The 23,127-nt window shown below is 46.5% G+C and overlaps 1 protein-coding gene across 1 annotated transcript in view; it reads left to right on the forward strand.

Annotated features, from left to right (window-relative positions):
• Positions 1-2,180: 2,180 nt before the first annotated feature.
• The window catches only part of HtrA2 (HTRA2-related serine protease), a 53,187-nt gene continuing 32,240 nt past the window's right edge, over positions 2,181-23,127 (forward strand). The window contains exons 1-4 of the mRNA XM_084586428.1: positions 2,181-2,491; positions 3,397-3,637; positions 11,043-11,244; positions 11,327-11,551. Coding sequence (XP_084442554.1) covers positions 2,380-2,491; positions 3,397-3,637; positions 11,043-11,244; positions 11,327-11,551 — 780 coding nt within the window. The 5' untranslated portion in view covers positions 2,181-2,379. The remainder of the gene's footprint in view (positions 2,492-3,396; positions 3,638-11,042; positions 11,245-11,326; positions 11,552-23,127) is intronic.

Raw genomic sequence — 23,127 nt, forward strand, 5'->3', positions numbered from 1 at the left:
TTCCATCACACTTAACCAGTTCTCATGTGGATTTGCACCGAATATGTGGTTCTTGGGTAGATGCTTTCAATTTCCATTATTCATCTTGCAGTAGCGTGGTTTTGGTAGCATATTTTTCTGGTCTTTTTTTTTTTTTCCATGCAGCTACCTTCATGGCACCATCTGAGTTGGAGCTGGAGCACACCTGCTGCAGTACCACAGTCTCGAAGGGAAAATGTGTCCATGCAGATTGCAGAATTTTATATGGGCATGGAAAATAAAATTAAAATATGAGTCATGACTGAAACCTCTGCTGTTGTCTTAATTTTCTTTATGCAGTCCAAGGCAGTCGCTGCACCAAATTCTCGTAGGCTGACAAGCCTCCAGAGAACCAATGCACCAAATTCTGACTATATCTCGGTTGAAACCTAGCAGCCAGTGGTTCCAATAGCCGCTGGTCCCAGTGGCTGCTAGTCCCAGTAGCTGCTGGGAATGTGCTAATAACCCAGCACTGCTGGAACCAGCAGGAAACCAGCAGAAAATTTTCACCTTGGTTCCTTCATGTATTATAACGAGCACCCTCATTTCCCCTTCATTTATTTGCTTATAGCTTACGGGGGTCTCGGTTCTGGCTGTATTGAAGCCATAGGTATACCGTGAGAGGGTTCTAGCACAGCTTTCGCCCTCGCTCTTGATCACGTTCTACGTGACGCTGGCGGTAAAACAGGATGTTCCACGTCCGCCGCTTTGGTTGAGGGTGGCGCTGGTGAACGCTCTCAAGGTTCGTATACAGACAACATTAATACCCAAGAAAGTAGCAGGGGAGACAGCGGCCGATGTAGCTCAGTTGGAAGAGCACCGGACGCGATATTCGGAGGTCGGTTCCCACCATCGGCACGTTTTTTCTTCTGCTTTGCGTTTAATTATCTTTATCCTGAACAGATTACATTACTAATTTATGTGATTATCGAAGTAAAAATTAAGAAAAAAAGACAAAGTACAATCCCCAATGCTTTCCTTGGCCTCGCCGACTGTTGGCTTCTTTCCTTCATGTATTATAACGAGCACCCTCATTTCCCCGTCATTTATCTGCTCCAATCCAATAAAAGCACTTAGCCGTGCCGACATTGTAGCAGACGTTCCTGCTCACCCAGAAATATTCACGTCTCAAAGGCACATGTCGTACGTTACAAGCTTGACGTGGCTCTGCACACTGCGATATTAGGCAGGGAATCGTAAACAGCCGCTCGCTATCGTTGAGGCTATAGATGATCGGCCCGACGAGAAAACTGGTTGACTTAATCCATGCATTGACCGTGTTTACGCTGTGTGAGGTCGATTGTCATACCGTCTTCGTAACCAGATATGATCTTAATTGACAGCAGTTTATCGATTGCGGCAATCATCCGTACAATATTTCTCCATCGCGTCAGTCAGCGTGCAGACACGAGCACATTGAGCAGGGCAAAGCGGCTTCCCTGCAGCGCGCGTCCCGCAGTGCTTGCCGGGATTATCCGGGATCGCACCCCTGCGAACCACCCATGGAGGAAGAAAAAAACTCCATGGTGGTTCCTCCATAGAATCACCGATCATTGATCGGGTCCGTCCGACGTACCTTAACTGCCTTAACCACAGCCTTGAAAGGTGGACTGACACAGGAAATATAAGAAGAGCAGGGAGCGATGACGGCACCATTGAGGTCACCCAGCTGAACTTGAGAGCTCAGGCAATTCTGGATTATAGCATAGATTTTTCGAATTTTGTATTATGTCATGGATTATTTTTCATCTTTAACTGCTTCTCCGTATTAATTGATTTCTAGTAATTGGCAAAATTACAACACATCCATTCATCATGTATGCAGTTTGGATACCTATTTTGAGGAATTTCTAGCCTATTAAAGCACTTTCTACAATATAAGACGCTTCTAACGTGTCTCTTTCGTAAACTGCCCATACGATTCTGTTCAGGCCGCAGGCAAAAGGTGCCAACGACATGGTCACACCAGTCAAAGATCGCACACTATACGTTTTTGAACTCCGAAACCGAAACAAATGACCATTTTTTTCATAATGTAACAGCACTTTTTACTCACTCAGATATTCAAAATACATTTTTTATCTTTAAAATAAACCTTTGAGCCTAAAAATCGAGGGGATGCTTTAGGCATGTTCTTCGTCTTTGCTTTGGCTTTGGACTACCCATCATGGCAGCCTCCATGCCGCCGCGCCTGACCTTAGCATCAGCTGTGATCAGCTCGCACAACCATACCACCGTACCGGAGATCAGTGGACAGTACGCGCGTTTCAAGACGCGCGAGCAGAGCTGTGCTATTGCGCCGTAGTGGCACCGAACTGGGTGCTGCGAGCCGTGCTGCGTTGTGCCCACAAAGCTACTACGATGCCGAGCATGTGTCGACTGTCGTCCTTGCTGTGCCGAAGGCTACCAGCTGTTTCATCGCGCACTATCGCGCCGGCCTCCTCGCTCTTCTCTTGCAACCTGGTCCACTCCGGTAATAAAGGGCATCATGTATTTGCAAATGTTACTGCACTGTTTTGTATATGTGCAATGATGCTTATGCAAATTGCGTTTGTACATTTTTGTATATGAGCAAATGATGCTTATGCAATGTGCGTTTGTGCATTTTTGTCGAGCGCTATGTGTCTGCTTTTGCACGCTCCGGTCAGTGAGCTTCGGTTGCGCACGACAAGCTTCAGAGGTGAAGTATACCCTTGCCCTACTGTCCTTGCACATATTTAGTTCTTGCCTTCAATGCTTTATCTTAGGCAAACTGTTTAGAAACTACGCCACGTGTTGCGAGGATAAAATTGCGTCACTTTCATCAGCATTCTCTGGGCCTTGTTGATAGAAGTGGTTAGTGCTTGTTTACGTGTTGTCAACCTGATTCCTTTAATGCCCATGAATATGGGCAAAAACAAAAAAAAAAAGATGGGAAGCCTGTCGTTGCTGGGCAGAGGCTCATCCATGTTTGCTGTTCGTCTATTGAGTGCAAGCCAAAGTAGAAAAGGTAACGTAAATGTGGTGCAGTGAGTGAGGTACAACACAAAAAGATAACTTGCTTTAATATGCCTGTTCCTGAATGCTATATTAGAAAACAAATATACATCTGAAACACCATTGGCTGCTATTTGATTTTCTCATTTATGGCCCACTGTGTACAGCTCAAGCCTTGTGCATGGTTGTGGCACTGGCTGCACTGCACGCAAAATAACGAAATGCACATTAATCAGTAAAAGAAAAGTAACAATTTAGCAATGCTTCTGTATTCATCATCAAATTGCCGAGAGTATGCTTTCCTGTGGCGTGGTGTTGTGCTCTTGTGTAAAATGAATGAAACTTGTTGGGGTACTTGTCATCATGTTCGGCCCAGTTTAAATGCTGTGCCTTTTTCTGCAGGCTCCAGTGGTCCCAGGGGTTTCCAAGAGCAGTCCTCTTCAAGCCAGCATTGCCTGGGCCACTTTGCCATTGGAGCGGGTGCTTTGTTGTCGGCCTACCTTTTTTGGAGGCAGCGTCGTACAACATGGCTTCCCACCGTTTTTGCCTCAACTCTTCCTCCGCCTTCTACACGGTTCAACTTCATTGCTGATGCTGTTGAGAAGACAGCGCCTGCTGTGGTCTACATAGAGATACTGGGCAGGCAAGCCGTTCATTTCTCAATGAGTACTTAACAGGTTTAGAATTGTATTGAAAGGCCCCTGAACTCCACAGGCTCCTTTCTGCTGTTGTTGCTGAGCATGATTAACAAAATGTATGGCATCTCTCAAATGCTTGACAAATGGGCATTTTAATATTTGTGTAAGCCCTTATGTTGCCTTTTCCCTTCATATCTCATTTTTTTCTTGTTTCCTCTTGTCTTGGTTTTTTCTTTTCTATGAGGTAGTTTTCTACAGCAAACTTACTGAGTTACATCAGTAGAACCTCTTTATAGTAAAGTCAGTGGGACTGGCAAAATTTTTTACTATGCCAGGGTTTTAGTAAATACTAATCAGGCGTTGGCGATATGATCCTGAATATGATGTTTGGTAATTGGATGGCTACTTGTGCAACACGTCTTGTTGATTAATAAAAAAACAAAAAACTAAAATACCATTCATCTTTCTCTTATTGATTCTTAGAGCCATTTTATCACTTTTAAGATCATAAAATGTTTTGTTTGTATCTTGTGGAAGTACCTGCTAAGCATGAGGGCAACATTGCTACGAACAAAACCGAGTTTGATTTCATATGAAAACCAAAGCCTTGCATGAACGCAGGTTATCTTCTGCTATTTTTATTGTTTAAAAGGCAATAGACGAAAAATGCGCTCGGCAGTGAAGTGCTATAAAACCGCACACACCATGCCTCCAGTTCTCCACCACTGCCTCATGCTTTGTGCTGCACAGTGCTGCGAATGCTCGCCCGTTAATTCCTGCTCCTATTTCTCGCTCTACTTTTACTCTCTTTTACTTTCTGAACGGCCCTGCCACCTTCTTTCCATGTTTGTTTTGCTATGCGCTGTATGCTTTCCCTCCCTCACAACTTTAAAACCTATGTAAAGTTGGCTTCTCCTGAATGTTGCTGAGCTTGGTGGTAAAGCCATTAAAAAAAAAAAAAAAAAAAAACAGTCTCGCAATTCTAGGTAGCGCGTGTGCGACGATGTCATTTCATAGAAAGTCGTCGCCTTGACCAGACGCACTTTACTATAGTCAATTTTTACCAAAAAAGTTACTATAAAGGGAAACTATGTACAGCTGTCTATGGAGGATGAACTGGGACTTCAATTTCACTTTACTATACTCGAGCTTACTATAGCGGGGTTCTGCTGTATTTGGTTGTAGTTGGAGTGTACAGCTGGTGTTCCAAAAACTTGAAAACTTGCTTGCACGTTCCTGTCCCCTCTTGTTTTGTTCTGTGGCTTGCACCACGGCCAAAAAAAAGTCTTTTTTTTTTATGTTTCCTCCTCCATTCCAGAATGATTGCCCTTGTAAAAAGGGCAGACTGGAGCTGCAGCTGAATTTTTCAAAAAAAGTAAGGCCAGGGTGCAGATTCAATTAAATTAGCCCACAGGGATCTCCGAGTCCGATATAATGCTCAGTATGCCAACTTTCCAAACTATGACATTTGGGGACATCCCCATCACAATCATCATCCACAGATCCTAAACATCATCTGTGGAGTGATTTTCAAAGAAATACTCTGGAATTTTACAGAAGGTGAAAGGTTAGAAGGTCTCGGTGAACAAAAGGTCAGAAGTGTGCACAGAGTAAAAATAAGATGCTACCTACCAAACAGTTTGTGCTTATCTTTGCTTGCAGCACACTCCTTGACTCAGTCCAAGTGAGATAAATCGAAATTAATGTTCAAGCCTACATACCAAATCCTCCATGATGTTCCAAATGCCAGATTTGTCAATGCCATCTGGAGTTGTGGTGTGTAATCTTGTACCAAATATGATTCGAATGATCTCCTGTCTGACGATGGCAGTGCAGTGCAAGCTGTGGAAGGGCCCACCCTGCATACTGCAGGCCGCGTCAATCCTGGAAGGAAGACGAAGGGAAATATGACGTTCAAAGTAACACAAGTATGATTTGCACTGGCCAAAAGTGCATTCTCCTTTACTGAAAAACAAATTATCCTCATGTGGTGCACGGAGGTGGCAACAACACTGGGATCTGTCCAGTGGCCAAGTAAAAGCTCAGGCAGGGCCATCCACTCCCCTGGCCAATGCAGCAATAGCTGGCTTGGCATCTTGGAAAAAAAACGTCCTGCTGGCCCTTGAGCTGGCAAAGGTGCCTTCTTTACAGCTTCGTGTTCTGCCCCAGTCACTGGGCCGGGGGCACAACTCCCAACTCCACCATGCTGAAGGGGGGGCACAGCTCTCTTGAGCTTGCAAGAAAAATGGGAAAAACCCATATTATTGGTTTCACAAAGCCAGAAACTTAACGTGTTAACCATGTCCCTACAAGTCATTAAACATGGCATTCCTAATACATTGTAGCTGTTGGGAATTTTCTTATGAATTACATTGACATAGATCTCTTAGGCTCATTTTTTCTTATGGTCCCTTGCTTACAAGAAACCATCTTAGGACTTGAGTGTTTTATATGACATTAGTTGGTGCACAGTAAAACAGACTGACATCTTGAGCTATGGCTAACATGTTTATTCGAGCAACGGAGTGGGAGCACTTAAGCAGCAGAGACACGTGACTGCTGCGCTGCGGCGGCATACATCTCCCGCTAAAAGAAAAGCGCTCCTCTGTTAGAGGAGTGTGAGCTTTCGACTGTTTTGGATGTGTCCATGCGATGTGTCTTGGCATCGTGTTGCTGCTCCTTTTTCTTCTTGCTCTGCAGGTTCTTGTTCTTGTGGCAGGGGTGCAGTGGCACTCACCTGTAAGACAGGGATTCGGTCTCTACTACTTTTCCTTTATCCTGCAAACCTCTCACCCAAACATCTTCTTCCCGTTCAGAAGACCCGACAATTTTAATGCTTGCGCTGGTTCTCCACCGACTCAAACTCCAAGGGCAGCTCGGATGTTGAGGGTAGCAGTGCTCTCATTGGATGCAATAGCTTTGTGCGCTTATGAGATGCAGGGCTGTAGCCATTCTTTAGTGGCACAGTTCCGTAGGCAAGAAGCATTGTATATGGGTCGCCCGTCTCGGACACAGCTGCCTTGACGTTCTTGACCACAGCTTCAGCCATTCATTGCTCTGAGAGTAGTGGGGACTGGAGGTTTTGTGTTGGAAGCTGTAATCTCGTCTGGAGGTTGCTAACTCGGACCCTTTAATGTGGGGAAACTGCGGCCCATTGTCTGAGACGACTACCTCCGGATTCCCATGGCGGGCAATTACTGACTTGCAGTGGTTGATCATTGCTGTGCTGTGAGCTCATCCAGCCACGTAATTTTGGGGTATCTGGAGTCAGTAATGGTCATCCCCACCTGTTCTTCATAGCCACTTGCTGCCTCTTCGGAAAAGGTGTAGGCTGAAGTGGCAGTTTCCTGTTTAATGTTGTCTCGACACAGTTGGGACACTTGTTCCTTTGACTTGCTTTGAAACGCCTGGCCACCAAACTGTTATCCTTGGCCTTTGCAACGATCTTTTAAATTTCCTAAATGCCCGTTGTGTAGCAAGTCGTTTGGGGTTACTACTTGTGTTCCATAGAAGGGCAGGTCATCTGTGATACTCAGCTGGTGGCAAAACTGATAGTACAGCTTCACCCCTGGTCTCGTCGGGGAGGCCACTTTCTTTTTGACTATTCCTAAACCACTCAAGACATGCTGGCTTGATTGGAACATTTGTTGTGGTGTGCTTGAGAAAGGTGTCAATTTTTTGTGTCCCCGAAGAATTCACCGTGCCCAGAAATCCACTTCCAAAATAGGGTTCCTGAACTGCGTCTCCATATCTGGATCGACAAAAGGTTGAGTAGGAGCCCTTCTTGAGACGAGACTTGCATTTCTCAGTCCATGCAGGGCAAGGATACCATGGGGGGCTTTCTCGTCTGCAGCAGTTCATGTGCTTGTTCAAGGACTTACGTGAGCCTTGCAACTTCTGCTGATGGGCGAACCCCACCTTGTTGACACTTGCTAGGTCAGTATTCAGCTTTGCCTGTTGCTGCTTCACCATTTCGACTTGTTGCGTTGAGGGCTTCGGGCAGTATCAGATCTGGATCGAGTTGCGGTTTTGTTGACAGTTCCTTCTCTCCAATTGCAATGACTAACCGACCATGAACAGACGGTTCCTTCAGGCTGCTCTTGTGGAGCAGCCTGCGATTGTGAAGAGCTGTTGTGAATTCAACAAATTTTCCCCTGCTGTGCCCGAGTGTTGAAGACACGCTTTTTTGAAGGTGAAGCTGCAGTGGAGGAATGAAGTATTTGTCAAAGTGTTACATCACAGCATTTAATATGTCAGTGTCCTCACTGGTCAATTTGAAGGCGCTGAAGATGTCCTCAGCCTGATCACCCGTGATGTATAGCAGGGTGTACATGAAGAACTTGGTGTTCAGGCTTTGCACTGAGTCCAGAAGAGGTATAAAATGTTCGAAACATTTCTTACATTTTGGTCACTCATTGGGTGGCGAGAAGCAGAAGGCTTCTGAAGGCTGTATCGTGAACGAAGCCATTGCAGCTTCCGAGGCAGCAGTTGCTGAGGCGCCACGAATCCTCAATGCTTTGTCTGGTCTTCATGCGTGCCTGCGGCCAGGTGACATTGGTATGGTGGCTGTCTGAGCGTCACCTGTTCTGGTTCATGTGTTGTCCATGTTGGCTGTCATTTCTCTTGTCTTCTTCCAAGTGATTTAGCCTGCTGGTTTTGTCACAACATAGGCTGGTAAACCGGACGGATGCCATGAGCTGTGGCAAATGTGTCATTTCGAGCTGGTAAGTGCATACAGCAGCATAAAGTGACCTGTGACTGTGGTGTAGGGCTCCCATCTGAAATGAGTAGTCCTAAAAATGGTGCGCTTAATGCTGTCACATTAAAATTGGGCTATAATTGCTGCTCCTTCACTCGGTGTAATTCTGGCTCTTAAGACAGGCTAGTCTTAGTGCTGTAGTGAATCATGATGATGAAGGAGTAATGATACCATATCTTCTTTATCCTCACATGACCTTAGGCAGGTATCGCTTGGCTGGATAAAACGGAAAAAAAGAGAAAAAAAATTCAGCTATAAATTTTTCAGTCGACGTATGCGAATGCTACAGGTTGACACATTGTCTTGTGCATCATGAACAAGAAAAAATATTCAACTAAAATTTGAGTTCTCCACTCCTTTTAAACAGCTGCCCAGTGCCATATCTTTTAATCAGGCATTTTAATGCATGTCTTTGGGCAAGTTAACATGCTGACATTTGATTTCATTCTGCAGAGTAATGTTGGCCTACTCAATATATAGTCAGGCGCATGTATTACTATTCAAGCCTAGGAAGAATGAGCTGTACAGATTTTTTTTTTAGGTCACTATCTGTTTTTAACATCTGATTTTAAAGGGACCATGAAATGCCATCTACTAAAACTAAGAAATGCCCACAAGAAATTGGTATTTCATCATTTTGTCTCTGGAACACAAAATGTTTAAGCTAGCTTCACTAACACCAAAGTTATCGGCGGTTGAAAATGATGGTCCTTTCTCCCTCAACTCAGTGCACACCAGCACAGAAGCAAAAGCAGGTTGCAACAGCTCTCACCTGTTTCACCTGGAAGTGCCCACTGAGGGGACAATAGGATAGGAGCGACCAAAAACGCATGGTCAACTGTCGTCCTAATCGGTTGGGAATGATCGCCGGGAGTACTTTAAAAAAATTGTTGGTTGGGTAATATGCATAAGCATTGTGATGCCATCCTAAAGAAAAGTAGAATAGTGATCTGCCAAGCAGCTTCCAAAGCTGCATGTCTGGCTGGTGCATGCTCCTGACTGTCGTTATGGAATGGTGTGGCATGAAGTTCAGGAGAACGAAACTGAGGCCAAAACTATACACCTGAGGTAGATGTTGGAACTGGAGGGGATTTTCAATCACTGCCATGCCTGCCTTAGCACGCACAAAGTGAGTTCAGGTTCGTGGAGGTCTATTTCTGGGATTGCTGACCGTGTGGGTTGTACCTCGATTCAATCCTCTGTCCGAGTTAACGGTGCAAGACCCCCAAAATCTGAATTGATGGGCGTCCCATGCAGTAGCCTTACATGGGCTTCAGGCAGGACCTATGTTGAACTATGCGAATTAAAAGGGGCCGAATTAGCAAGGTTTTAATGTAATCATAGCATAATAATACAAGCTCTGTTCAACTAGATTCTATGATGAGCTGGGTTTAGCAACCACTTTGTATGTTCAGCTCTTACTGTGCACAAGGGGACAAGTCTTGTTCTGGCATGACACATTCTTGTAGCACTTAAACCTAACTAAGCCCACTCGGCGGCTATAGCATTCAGCTGAAAGATCGAACCTCACTAAATTCAGGAGAGATAAAATACAGCGCCTTTTCTTGCCCAAGTGCAGCTGCTGTAAGTATTTCTTTGCCAATGCTGCTTATTGTCTTGTTACGAAAAGTGCCAAAATGCTGTCCATATAACTTGTGGTAATGTAAATAGTTATTAATCACCATGTCTTTCCGCTGTTGCCCCGTTGCAGTGGCTCTGTGGTTGCAGTGCTTGGGATGGCCATATTGCAGTGGAGGCAGAACCCCTCTACTATGGCGTCCCTCATAGGCCATATGTACTTTGGGATGTTCTGTTTCTTTTTTAGTGGAATGCTGTGTGGGTACATTAGATGCGTGGAAATTTTCCAAAGCATTTGTGCACCGAAGGAAGTGTTTATGACAGCAAGATACTCGAGATGTGTCACTTCGTATTGTAAAGTGTTGGAAGGTTGTCAGTTACACTTTTGAAAAGTACCAGTGTCCAAAAATAATACCCTGTATATGGATTTCAGTATGATTCTCAGCTTGCATAACTTTGCAGCCTTGCTTTGAAGGAAAGATGAAGAAGCAGGAGAAACACTTGGCACATAGAGGAGAAAAAGCGTTAGGCAGTTACTGAGAATACCTTGGGAGATTAGGTGTACGAGTATCCGTATCAGATACATACCAAGGCAATTATCATATGATCAGTCGTAACTTCAGTCAGTTTGAAAAATGGCTGTCATCTTAAGCACCAAAAGGAAGCATTTAGGTTTGAAGGTTTAGTGAAGTGCGTTTCAAGTTACACTATTAAAAACATTTAAAAGCAGGTCCTGAAGGTTGCCTGTCAGGGGGACCTCCTGACAGGCTAACTTCCTGACCCTTGGGTAAGCAGAGGTCTGATGCCAGCTGAATTTGCTCTGTGCCAGGTAACTGGAGTTGGAGATTGCAAGCGTAACAGGGGGCGACATTAAGTTAGGTAAGTGAACAAGATTAGGTAGTTTGCTGGGATCAGGTGGATGCAGCTGGCAGAAGATTGGGTTAATTTGAGGAATATGGGAGAGGCCTTAGCCTTGTAGTGGTTACAGTCCAGCTGATGGTAGTGAGGATTTCTTTTCAAAAGTGGGGAATTGAGGCCCCAGTGCAAATGTGGCACCTTTATTCCATCTGCAGGCACCCATTCACGCAGCAGCAGATAGCCGTGTCCAATGGATCCGGATTTGTGGTGCGCTCTGATGGCCTTATCTTGACTAATGCACACGTTGTTGCCGATGGTCGGCTGGTCACCGTCAAACTGCACGACGGCCGCCAGTTCACTGGGAAAGTGGAGGCTGTCGATCGTCGCTCGGACTTGGCAACTGTACGAATTGCAGCTGTGAGTTTGTGACAGGCACACTGTCGAAGCATTCATTGGCTTCTGTTCTGGGCAGTACTGATGCTCCCTCCACCCCATGCAGAAGAACCTGCCCACATTAGTGCTCAGCCGCACGGACCAGCTGCGGCCAGGCGAATGGGTGGTGGCCATGGGCAGTCCGCTGGCCCTCAACAACACCATCACAGCTGGCGTGGTGAGCTCAGTGCATCGTTCCAGCAAGGAGCTGGGCATCCACAATGAGATGGACTACATCCAGACAGACGCCGCCATCAACTTTGGCAACTCTGGTGGACCGCTTATCAACCTGGTGAGTACCCCCTTTTTTGCCCTCGCTATTTTTCCACCTTGTACATTCAGGCCTTAAAAGAGACAATTGGTTCATTTTTCTTTCCAGTGCAAAATACCAATGGTTAATTTTTTTGTCAGGACGATATACAAAAATATTTGTGCAAAGTGTCATAATTGATAGAAATAGCAGCAACATTGAAATGCCCTGACTTATTAACTAGACATACAAAGCAATAAGGGATGATTTCTGTTGCAAAGGTGGGCATCGGTCTTAAATGTTATGCAAAAATGGCTCCTGATTTATGCGACTAAGGTAAATGTGATTTAGGTGTGCTGTTCATACATCTGATTTATTTCGCTGAACTTACTTTGTCATGGCTCACCAAGTACCCCGCACCTTTGCTTCAGGAGACCAGCTGATGTATAGAAGACTCGTGTCATACAAAACTTCCCTACTATAGTGAAGTCATGCTAATTCGACCCCTCATTAATTCAAAAGTTGAGATAATTGCAACTGGAAGTGCAGTCCCAGCCAATGCCCACGTAGGTCCAGGGCATCAGATGCTTGCTAATTTGAACCTGGGCAAGCTGGCACTGGTCAATTCGAACATTGTGTCATTATATTGACATTATTTATTTCATCATCATCAATTGTTAAAACAACATAGAAGACAACTGTTATGTTGACTTATAACCCGTGAAGCCAGTGGTCATCTAAATACAGCTGCCGTAAACCTGAAATGCATGGAGGCACGGACGCTGTTGGCGACAGTGAGTGTGAAATATTGTTGTAGTTTAGTTTGCATGCAACCAACAGTTTTTAGGAACTCTCGTTAATTCGGTCTTTCTTGGAAGGTCAAGTTAGTAAGATTTTACTGTATTCCTTGGAGAAGCGTTCTAAATGCATTGATTATTCTATGAACTGTGTGGTCAAAAGTGTCTCGCTAGCCAAGGTTAAGACATGCATGTTGTTCAAGATTATAGCCAAACAGGCAAGTTGGTGAAACATATTGACTTGAAAGCAGCACTACAGACAAACACCAAAGCAGAGAACCACAGGGCGAGCACTGACTCACAACTGAAAGTTTATTCATTGAAGGAACACAATATGTGGGAAAAGTGACCACCCTATCAACAAGTGGACAAGCCAGAAATATGTGTCGCTACGTAGGATGAAGGCATGCAATCTCACTTTCATGTAGAAAAATGGATGAACGCACTACCTCGTTTTTTTTCCTCATGGCCTCCATTATCTCACATGTTAAGTGGGACAGGTGTTTGTACAGGATATCACAATAGTGCAAGGAAGGATAACAAGATTTGAAGTCACGGACAGTGTCAACGAGATTAGTAGATTTTTTAGTATCCAAATTATTTGCATGCTGTTTTAAACGTGTATTAATGCACCGCCCCTTCTGCCCGATGTACACTTGTCCACATGACATTGTGATTTTATAAACTACACCTTCAGCGCATGGCACATACTTAGCTTCATGCTCAACCCCACATGTTATTTCAGGTTCTTGTAGGAGCTCAGCCTTTCTGTCCCATATTTTTTAGGTGCAGTAAAAGCAATTCGTATGCCATATCTTTTTGCCACATTTTGTGTGATGAAGATTAAGATCAAGTCAGTGTGCATATTGTGACATGCGTTCACTGTATCAGACACAGATCCAAAAAATGTGAGTGGCTGTGAATGCTTGTGAGTGGATGGGAGAATATGAGCGGTTGTGGTTCAGTGTGAGTGAATGCGAGTGGTTGTGGATTGTTCTGAGATAGCCACAGTCAGCTGACAGAATGCATTGCTGAAGGCTCCATGTTTAGTTTCATTTATGGCATTGGAAAGGGACTCGGACTATGAGGGCTGTGGATAATTTGGACATTTGCTGACATTTGAAATGCAGCTGCCACGGCTGGGATGGAGCCAGCCTGTGATTGCGTTGGTGGGACCAAGCATATTTTAACAGTGACGTAAATGCTTAGGATATGTATAGGGGTGTCTGAACATGATTGGAATATGTTAGGACAGGGGTTCTCAAAGTGGGTTCCGCGGAACACAGGGGTTCCGCGGGCTGTCTTCTTGTGTTCCGCGAGAATCCTCAGAGCTCAGGGCAAGCACTGCTCTCAAAGAGAAATTTAATGGTGAAGGCTTGGTGACATTTTGGATGGGGACTGCTTCACTGTTTCCATGCTTTTTTGAAAGGGCAGCGGACATTTCGCTTCCCTTTGCAACTACATATGCATGTGAACAGGCATTTTCAGCCCTCGCCTATCTGAAGAACAAGCACAGGAGCCGTCTTGACCCGGCAGCTGATATGAGACTGGCTCTGAGTGCTACTGAGCCACGCTTTGACTTGCTCTTAAAAGGGAAGCAGTACCACCCATCACATTAGTATTTGTATTAATCTGTGCAATAAACATTTAACCTTTGCAACTCTCTCTTTGCAAAAATGCACTCGACAACATTGCTGGTAAGTGAAGGCAGGGGGGGGGTTCCCTGCAACTTATTGAAGGCTTTTGGGGTTCCTCCAAGCAAAAATGTTTGAGAACCCCTGTGTTAGGATATTGGACTGAATGTTCATTGCAGTGCTTGACCGCATGGAGGAAGGCCCAAAACAGCCGCGTTTGGGGGATGCCTCACTGCAGTACCCGACTGTGTGTGCAAAGCTAAGCGCTTGATAAAACTGGAGTTGCTCACCTTTCATCTCAAATGCATCAGGCTATTGTAATGCAAACTTTTTTGGGCAATTTTTTTCAGGCTCATTCGAGAGACATTTTTTCTGGTCCTTTGAAGGCTGAATTAACAACTGTATTCGGCAGTGATATGTCAGCTCCACCCGGTTTCATGCAGGTCCTTCCTGTGCAGAAAGCCAGTTTACATGTTTACGTATAAAATTTGTACTGGATTTTTTAGTAGAGCAATACTATGGTATTGTTAATTAGAGTTATTCATTTTATTTGCAAATACATATGATTTTTGCAATGAATAAGACGAACAATGTTTGGTAATTTTTTATTTTTTATATTTCTTTCTTTTTTTAATTATCACATATTCGGTATTCGAGGGGATTCTTTTCCCATATTCATATTCGATTGGTACTTAAAAAGTTCAATATTAGCACACCCCTAGATATTTACTTAGCATCTATATACCCATGATTACTATTATAAGATTATATCAGCATAGGTGATGCTTTCACATCTACTCACTCACAAAGTGAGTGGCCATGAGTGTGAGTAAGACCACCCCTGATGGTGCCGACCTATGGTTGTGAATTTTATTGGCAGCTGTTCTAGTTATTGGTGATGACAAATATGATACCACTGCTGTCTTACCATTGACAAAGAAATGACGTCTTTCATCATCTCAAATCACTCGAGCCTCGTCACTGTGCAGTCCCTGTAAATAAATGTTTTTAGTCACTTACTTAAAGACGCGATAAGAGCACGAAGCTTCTGTCGTGTACTGAAGGAGGCAACATTTTTGTTTGTGTTTTTGTTTTTCATGCCACGCTTTACTACTCGCCTAGTGAAGCAACAAAATAAGACCTGGCACCTAACATCAAGTGGTCGTGATGGGATCGTTGCCTACCCTTTATACCAGGCCGCTGGTTTAGCTCCAAAAAGCTAAAGGCATGGCCAAAAAGCAATAAAAAAAAAAACACGGTCACTGCAGTTGTGGCAGCATCACCCTGAAGTGCATCTCACTGCTGCTCGCAACCACCAACACTCCAAATGATTGTCTCGATCACGTCCACTGAGGCTGCCTCTCCGCTGCCAAGCCTAAAACCAAGTGCCTCAGGTAGGGGCACCATACGGGCAGATGGGAAGATAACTGGCCACTCCAGTACCACGTGATCTGCTGTCTCCTCTGCCACTCGCAGAGGGCACACAAAGTTGTCAAGCCAGCCGTGAATCTTGCTTTCTACTTGCGCATGCGTAAAGCTCCAGAGCATATGTCCGCTAGCGAACCACTACCAAACGACTTGTCACACCACAGCTGCTTTCGGATAGTGTCCATTCGGTACAGGGCCAATGATGATTTTCTCATGATTTCTGCTATTCCTCTGTCTTGACTCGCTGTATCTGGAGCCAGATATTTTATTGTGCTCTACAGCCGATTTTCGATGCTTTCGTAGACAGTGATACCATTGGGAGTCGGTACCTCTGGTAAAGGAAATGGTATGGAGAAGGGTCTGACGGGCCACATTCAACTCGGGGAGACGGAAGAGGCTATTCTCAAAACCCGCTTTCACCACTACTTCCCGGGCTGGGAATTTCGACCCACCCATGTCTCCCTGAATGCTCTCGATAGGGGTGTGTCTGGCCACTCCAAACTCGACCTGGCCCACCTTCCTCTTGGCACTTCTCCAGAAATTAGGCCAGATGTTATATATTTCTCTTTTTTTATTCACCATCTTTGCGTTGCACACTGAGAGCAAACTATGCATGACAGGGATAATTGGACACTGCCATTGACAGGTGCTGCCTTTGTCAAAAGTGTCGAGTCCGGTGGGTCTGAGCTGTGCAGTGGCACTGATGTAGCATTTCTGGAGGTCCTTCTCATTGGAGATGGTAGGGGAAAAAAAAAAAAAAAAAACTTTCTTATCATCAGGAGATTCGGAACATTGGAAATGCATTGCAAGTCACATGAAGTGGCTCAGAAGCAGACCCCTTGGGCTCTGCACTCTTGTCAAAGACCTGCTGCCTGACATGTGACACAAGACATGTGACAAGCATTGGAGAAATGGTTCAAGGCTCAGAGGCTCAAAATCGTGGCAGTGCTGTCAGTGCCATTTGTTGTGCACAAATCAAACTGCTGCCTGTAAATGGGCTGTAAGTTTTAACATTAACTCAGGCTTTGAAAGACGTCGTAGTGGAGGGCATTACATGCATGCCTCCCTCAAAAAGCAGCTGCTGTGGTCAGGGTTGGACTTCTAAGTTCAGCAGTCGAGTGCCCTAACCAGGTAGCAACTGCTGTGGGGAATAAAGTGCGGCTTTTACACGAGTGCATACAGAAGCAGTGTGCAGCACGAGATGAACGCTTGATGCTGAGACCTGACCGTGCACTCATTTAACTTATTGTCTTAGCACTGATTGGCTCTGGCACGGCAAGTGCGCCGGCATGTGGCACTTGACCACCTGTGCATGTTTACTGATGGCATGCAGTAGAGGGAAGAGGTAGCACTGTGCTAAAAGCTTTTCATGTCAGATCTTCGTCAGCGCAGGCGGAAGGGTTCCCCTCCTTTTCTGCTCTGGCAAGAAAACTTCTTCTAAAAAAGTGTGCTCCCACATTGCAGCTTTTCCGTAGTTCTCTGCGGTGGCGCGAAGGAGCCATATTGAGGGGGTGCACTTTCTTCTTCAGAAGCATGTTACAAAAATGTTTTTTCGACTTGTGAGTGCAGCTACACGAGGTCGCCTTACTTTGCGGTCACTGCCGAAGTTCATCTTAAATGGAGGACATGCAAAGCAGTTCATCTTAAGCAATTTTTTCTTATATTAAGTCTTATAAACAACATTTTTTATCTTATCTGGGCTCATCTTGACCGAATGTATATATATATATATATATAGCATATAGATATATATACATATGTATACATATCGCATTTACTCGCATAATGCTTGCACTTGTGTAATGCTCGCACCCCCAACATTGGGCGTCAAGAATCGGAATTTTTTTTTCCTCGTATAATCATCGCACCACCAATATTACCACCGCGAGAGTCGTCTGCTAGTAGTAACAAGTGCTATCTTTGGAGCGCTACTGAACCTAGTTGGCCTCGTTGTGTGCACGCGCTACCGGTGATAGCGTGCTAGGGTAGATCATCATCATTGGTTATGCGCTTTTTTTTGTTTCTTTTTACCTTCATGATGTTTGTAGTCAGCGCCATTTTGCGAGGTGTCCGCATCTCATCATTGTTCCTTCGTTGTCCGTGTTACTTGCTTTGTTCCACCGTCTACTGTGTTCTTGGTGCCGTATCGCGGTGGGGCGGTACGCAAGTTATACAGCTGCTTTTAAGCTTAAAGCTTTCGAGCATGGGCTTCAGCATAGCAACTGCGCTGCCAGCAGGCACTTCGGCGTCAACGAGTTCTGCGTAGTGCGCTACTGGAGACAGCGATTACAGTGTCGATACGGACTCGGATCAATTCTCTGATTAAGAATAGAACTGTATGGTCTGCTGTGAGCATTATACCACGGAACGCAGGGAGTGATGATAAGGCTGCGTGCCGTAAATAAAGTGCTTTAGCAATTTATGCTTTTGATGACCCTGTACTTTTATAACAAGGGTAAGTTCTGCTTGAAAGTAATGCTTTTGTTATATATACAATAGCTGACCTAAGAATCCCGATTCGCACCTATTAAAATTTGCTTTTAGCGCTCCAAAACATTTGCTCGAAAATTTTCCCCGCATAATTATCGCACCCCCCAACTTAGCATCAATTTTCCACGAAAAAAAGTGCGAGCATTATGCCAGTAAATACGGTATATATATAATGTGCTATTAAAGCGTGTAGCGCTCTAAACCACAGCATTGGGCACTGCGGCATCGAGACAAACATGCGTGTCACCAGCCCATTCGTCTTTTCTGCTCCAGGTGAGCAAACGCTTTGGCAAATGCTTTCGAAGTGATGACTTGTTTCTTCTGGTGCTGCCGTGCCCATGGCAGGTGTATTCGACACTTCAGAGCTATATGGTATCATTGGAGCATCTTCTAATGCTTGTTGGAGATATAGAAAGCAATCCTGGCCCTAGCATGCAAGAGTTCTTAGCTGAACTTCGAGGCATGGCTGCTGACATTAAAGCCATAAAGAGCGAAAATAAGAAAACACACGAGTCTTTGGAAGCCATCAACAATAAACCGGACAGTCTTGCGCAGCTTGAGGTCAGAGTAAAAGATGCTGAAGACAAAATTGCACACCTTCAAATGAGCGTGACATATCTGGAGCGTAAGGTAAGACGACCTCGAAAACAGAAGCAGGCGGTCGAATTTGATCATTTTTGGCTTAACCGAACATAGGACGAGACAACTGAATACTTAGAAGAAGAAGTAACTGATAAGATCCTTCAAGAAAAACTTGGTGTGACTATCTCGGGGATACAGTTAATGACCGATTTTTCGGACTCTCTAGGGAATGCAAAAACGTCTGAAAATTCAGGCAGTCCGAAAAAAAAATGAATGCATAAAAAAGACGTACCATTTTACAAATATTTATTGGATCAAAACAGTCAAGGACGAGGTATTAGGCTTCCGAAACACCAAAGCATGAAAAAGAGCTGATCAAAAACTCTATGCAGCCGACAGCCTGTTTATTATGCATGTGTCGTCACGGCAGCCGGCATTATTGCTGCAGTGTCTTAAAGAACTTGTCGATCCTTGTTTGGACGGCGTTCCGCTTGCATGTGATCATACTCGCCTCGATCTGAGCAAGAGTCATGTCAGCGCTGTACACCGATGAAAGCGTGAGCAATGCTCGCGTCAACTCGGCGCTCGTAGGTGGCGCAGACATTGGCTCTTCATTCTCAACATTGGAGTTTTCCTAATCCTCCACAACCTGACGGGCTAGCTTCTCATTGGTCAGTTCTGCACAGAAGTCGAGCTCGTTTTGAGCGTCGACAAACTGTTCAAAAGTTATTTCCGTCGGTATGGAAATCCCAGCAGAGCGGAGATCGTTGATCGCATCGTCCATGGGCGGGCACATGTCAATCGCATTGTCACATTCAGGCAAGTCTGCTGCCTCTGTGGTGAGTGCTAAGCCCGCGTGGCGAAACCCACGTCAGCCTGCGATCGTCCGCTCATTACTTGTTTAATAATGGCGGCTTTCTTCTTCATCATTAATTGACGGTACTGTTTTCCGTGCTTCGATACCATCAGCGAGGATGACGAGGACGGAGTGGAGGCCATCACGGGCAAGCAAAATCCTCTTGTTGTGAAATGTCGAAGTACATAGGCCTAGCGTCGCAGAGCACACTTGACATAATACATAGCACGTAGCAAAACCATGCACCAGCTTAGCAAACCACCATGTGGTCTGTGATGAGTCTGCGCAACAAAGAGGCGAAACGGTCTCGGCGTAGACGGCGCTTCTGGAAACTCCGGAAGAGGCAATGGCGATGGGGCCGCACCCTTTGGAACGAGTGATCACAACATCACAGTCCAAGCTGAATCTGGCACCAAAAAAACAAAGAACACACACAAAGGGATTACTGGCTGCCCGCACACTCCACTTTCGTCCGTCACTATCGGAATCACGCTACTCGTTCATGCGTTCCTTGCCGCTACGGCCGCTGCGCCCACCAACACTCCAGGCGTCTCTTTGTAACCTCCACTGCTGCTGCCGTACCTGCTCTGATGGAGAAGCCCAGTGCCTCTGGCAGCGACGCGGCACCGCTGCCAGAGGCACTGGGATGATGTCCTTACATCGGAGGACCACATGCTTCAAGGATTTGTCCTTCGCTCCGCAGATGGCGCATGCTGTCTGGCACTCAGTGAACTTCGCTCTCCACTGTCACGTTCTCAGGGCACTGCAGCGAGCTTCAGCCAGCAGACCGCTTCCCAGAGTGTTCTCATACCACGGCTCCAGGCAGATCTCCAACTTCTGCGAACTGTAGAAGGCCAGGGATGACTTTACACAGACCGCAGCTATCCATTCCGCTGTTTCAGCTGCTTTCACTTCCTCCTTTATTTTCTTCGCCCGACTCCCGGCCGGTCTCTGGGTCCCCTTCACATGCGCAAGGTGCACCGCTGTCAACTTGTACCGTCGCTGCAGCTTCGCTGTGTGCCTAGTCCACCGTGTAGATATCCCTGTATAGACCAGGTGTGTCCACATCTGATCAGCCAGGCGACCGGCCGGAAGGCGCATTAGCCTGTCCTCAAAGGCTGCTTTGGCCACTGCCTCTCTTGCCATAATGACGACCATCCAACTTCTTGCACTCCCTCCATCGCTGTGTGCCGTGGCACCCCCAACGCCAATCGGCCAACTGCCCTCTGTTGGCGCTCAAGAACTCCCTTGTGCTTGTTGAAAGGCACAGTACCGCATTGGCATATGTAAGGGCTGGTACTACCACCATCTTCCAAAGCGCTCTGGCCACTTCGTACCGATTAAACGACCAAAGTGACTGGCGCCCTAGCATACCCCTGCAGCGAGCAGTTTTCCCCCTTAGCTCTCGTTCGTGTTGTCCCAGGTAGTCTGCTCCCGCGGACAATCTGACTCCGAGGTATTTAGCGGATTTTACTCTAGCGACAGGTCTCCCTTGAATCTGCCACGTGGATCCGCTGTGGTGGTCTCCCTCGCCCCAGGCCATCACCACACATTTCGTGTCACTGAAGCTGAGACGACGCTCCGCCATTCCTGATGCGGAAATGTCCAGGAGCTTCTGTAGCTCTGCGGGTGACCCTGCGAGCACTGCGAAGTCATCCGCATACTCCAGGGCGGCTATATCTCGCAAAACCCTTCTCCCTTCTTCGAAGTGCTCCAGATGAAAACCAAGCCCCGAGGCCTCAAGCTGTGCTGTGACCCCTGCGACATATATCATAAAGAGCAGTGGTGACAACGGGCATCCCTGACGCAGCCCCTTCGGAATATCCATGAAGCTTGTCACCTGATCTGCCCACTCCACTCGTGCCTTGACCCCGTCGTATAGTGCTCGAAGGAGGTCAACACTGCGTTCCTCCAAGCCATAATCTCGTAGAAGTTTCCGTTTCCGTAGCCATTCCCGATCAACATTGTTGTAGGCCTTGGCTATATCCAGGTACGCAACATAGAGAGGGCTGTCTGCCTGCGGAGCAGCCTCACTGCATTGCGTAAGGACAAATAAGTAGTCCTCAATTCGTCTCCCTGACCGAAATCCATTCTGCAGACCTCAAGGATTCCACATATCTCCGCCCACCCCTGAAGGCGAGCCTTTGCTACCTGCGCCGCCACTCTGTATAGGACCGGCGTCACTGTAATGGGTCTGTAGTTGTCCAAGCGTTCCTTATCCCCGGCTCCCTTAAAGAGGGGCTTGATCCTGGTCCTTTTCCAGTCGTCTGGAATCTCGGCGTCCCCCAGCACTTTTGTCACGCATTCTCTAAGTCGTGACTGTCCCTTCGGCCCCAGCACTTTGATCAGGCCCATGGGGATGCTGTCGCATCCAGTTGCTGTCCCAGAATCAACTCTCTTAGTTGCCCGTTCCCATTCTCTCTCAGTGGGTGGCGCCCGCTGCCTGCTCTTCCGGCCGCTGCCACTCGGGCTCACCCTCCTCTTCAGCCGCATTTTCCGCACTTCCTGGTGATCCCTGTGTCGCACACCACCACCGCTCGAAAATTGGGATGCAAGCTGGCCCCATTACCGTTTCACCTTCTGAGCCATCCTTCAATGCTATGGGCCTAGAGTTCTGCTGCCCCGCCTTCACCCATCGCCAGAAGCGCTGTGGTGCCTGTTGCCCCGCCGTTCTCAGTCCTTCCATCAATCGCCTATTAAAAGAGTGAAGCCGGAATTGCACCAATGCTGCTGCTTCCTGCTTTCGGGCACTATATTCATTCCATGCATTGGCCGGGGCCACATCGTCCCGCTCTCTGGCCGCACGCCAGTGTACCCTGCTAGCTTCCTGGCGTCGCTTAATTACAGCAGCCACCTCCGTACACCACCATGCTTTGCCCCTACGCCAGCATCCCATACATCTTTCCCGTGCTCTAAGTTGCCCTCCTATTGCGTCCATTAGCACCTCATAGAAGTCGATGTGGTCTACTCGCTCCTCTAGCCAGCTTGCAATCTCCTGCAACTCAGCCTCGCTTATTTGTCTTTGAAGTGGTGCCTGGGGTTGCCGTCTCCTCCGATGTTCGTGTCCAAATACCAGCCGGATCCGGTTATGGTCACTCCCAAGGTTCCCCTTACCGTCTTCATCTATCACCATCTTCTCAAGCACCTCGTGCAACTCCTCTGTCATAAGCAATAGTCAATCGAGGATTGCATCTCTCGAGCTGCCCACGTTATGTGCCCCTCACACTTGTCAGAGCCATTCACACATACTATTCCTGCCATTTGCGTCTGTGTGCCCGTCAAAGTCCTCAAGGTGGGCATTGAAATCCCCAAGGACCAGAATCTCTGAACACTCCCAAAGCGTACGTATATCCTGTCTCAGGCATTCATACAACTTCCTATTATGTTCTATTGCCCCTCCTGAGTGCATATAAACGATCGCCAAAGCCACCGACCACATCCCCCTACTTTTCCAGTCATCCACATGTGCTTTTGGCACGAGTGCCTAGTGCGACTTTATCCTCCCCCTTGTCGTTCGGACCCTCTCCGATTACACCCCTCCCACTCATATCCCTCGACCCGCGGCGGCATCTCTACCTCTCGAAGATGGGTTTCTGCCACCGCAAACAAGTCCATTTGTTGCCGTGTCAATTCCAAAGCCAACTCTTCTTATTTTTGCATCCTCCTACCTCCCTGCATAATAGACTCCCCCTTCTGAGTTGGCTGTTTACGGCGCTTGCCCCTTCAGGGGCGTGCTCTCCTCCAAGGTGTTCCACTCCATTCAGCTATCTCTTTCATGTGCCTATTCTCCAGCAACTTCCTAACTTCTACCCCCCTTTGGCTGCGAGCCAC

Source organism: Amblyomma maculatum, unplaced genomic scaffold, assembly GCF_055883805.1.
Source record: "Amblyomma maculatum isolate TAMU_Amacu unplaced genomic scaffold, ASM5588380v1 scaffold_19, whole genome shotgun sequence".
NCBI classification, from domain to species: Eukaryota; Metazoa; Arthropoda; class Arachnida; order Ixodida; family Ixodidae; genus Amblyomma; species Amblyomma maculatum.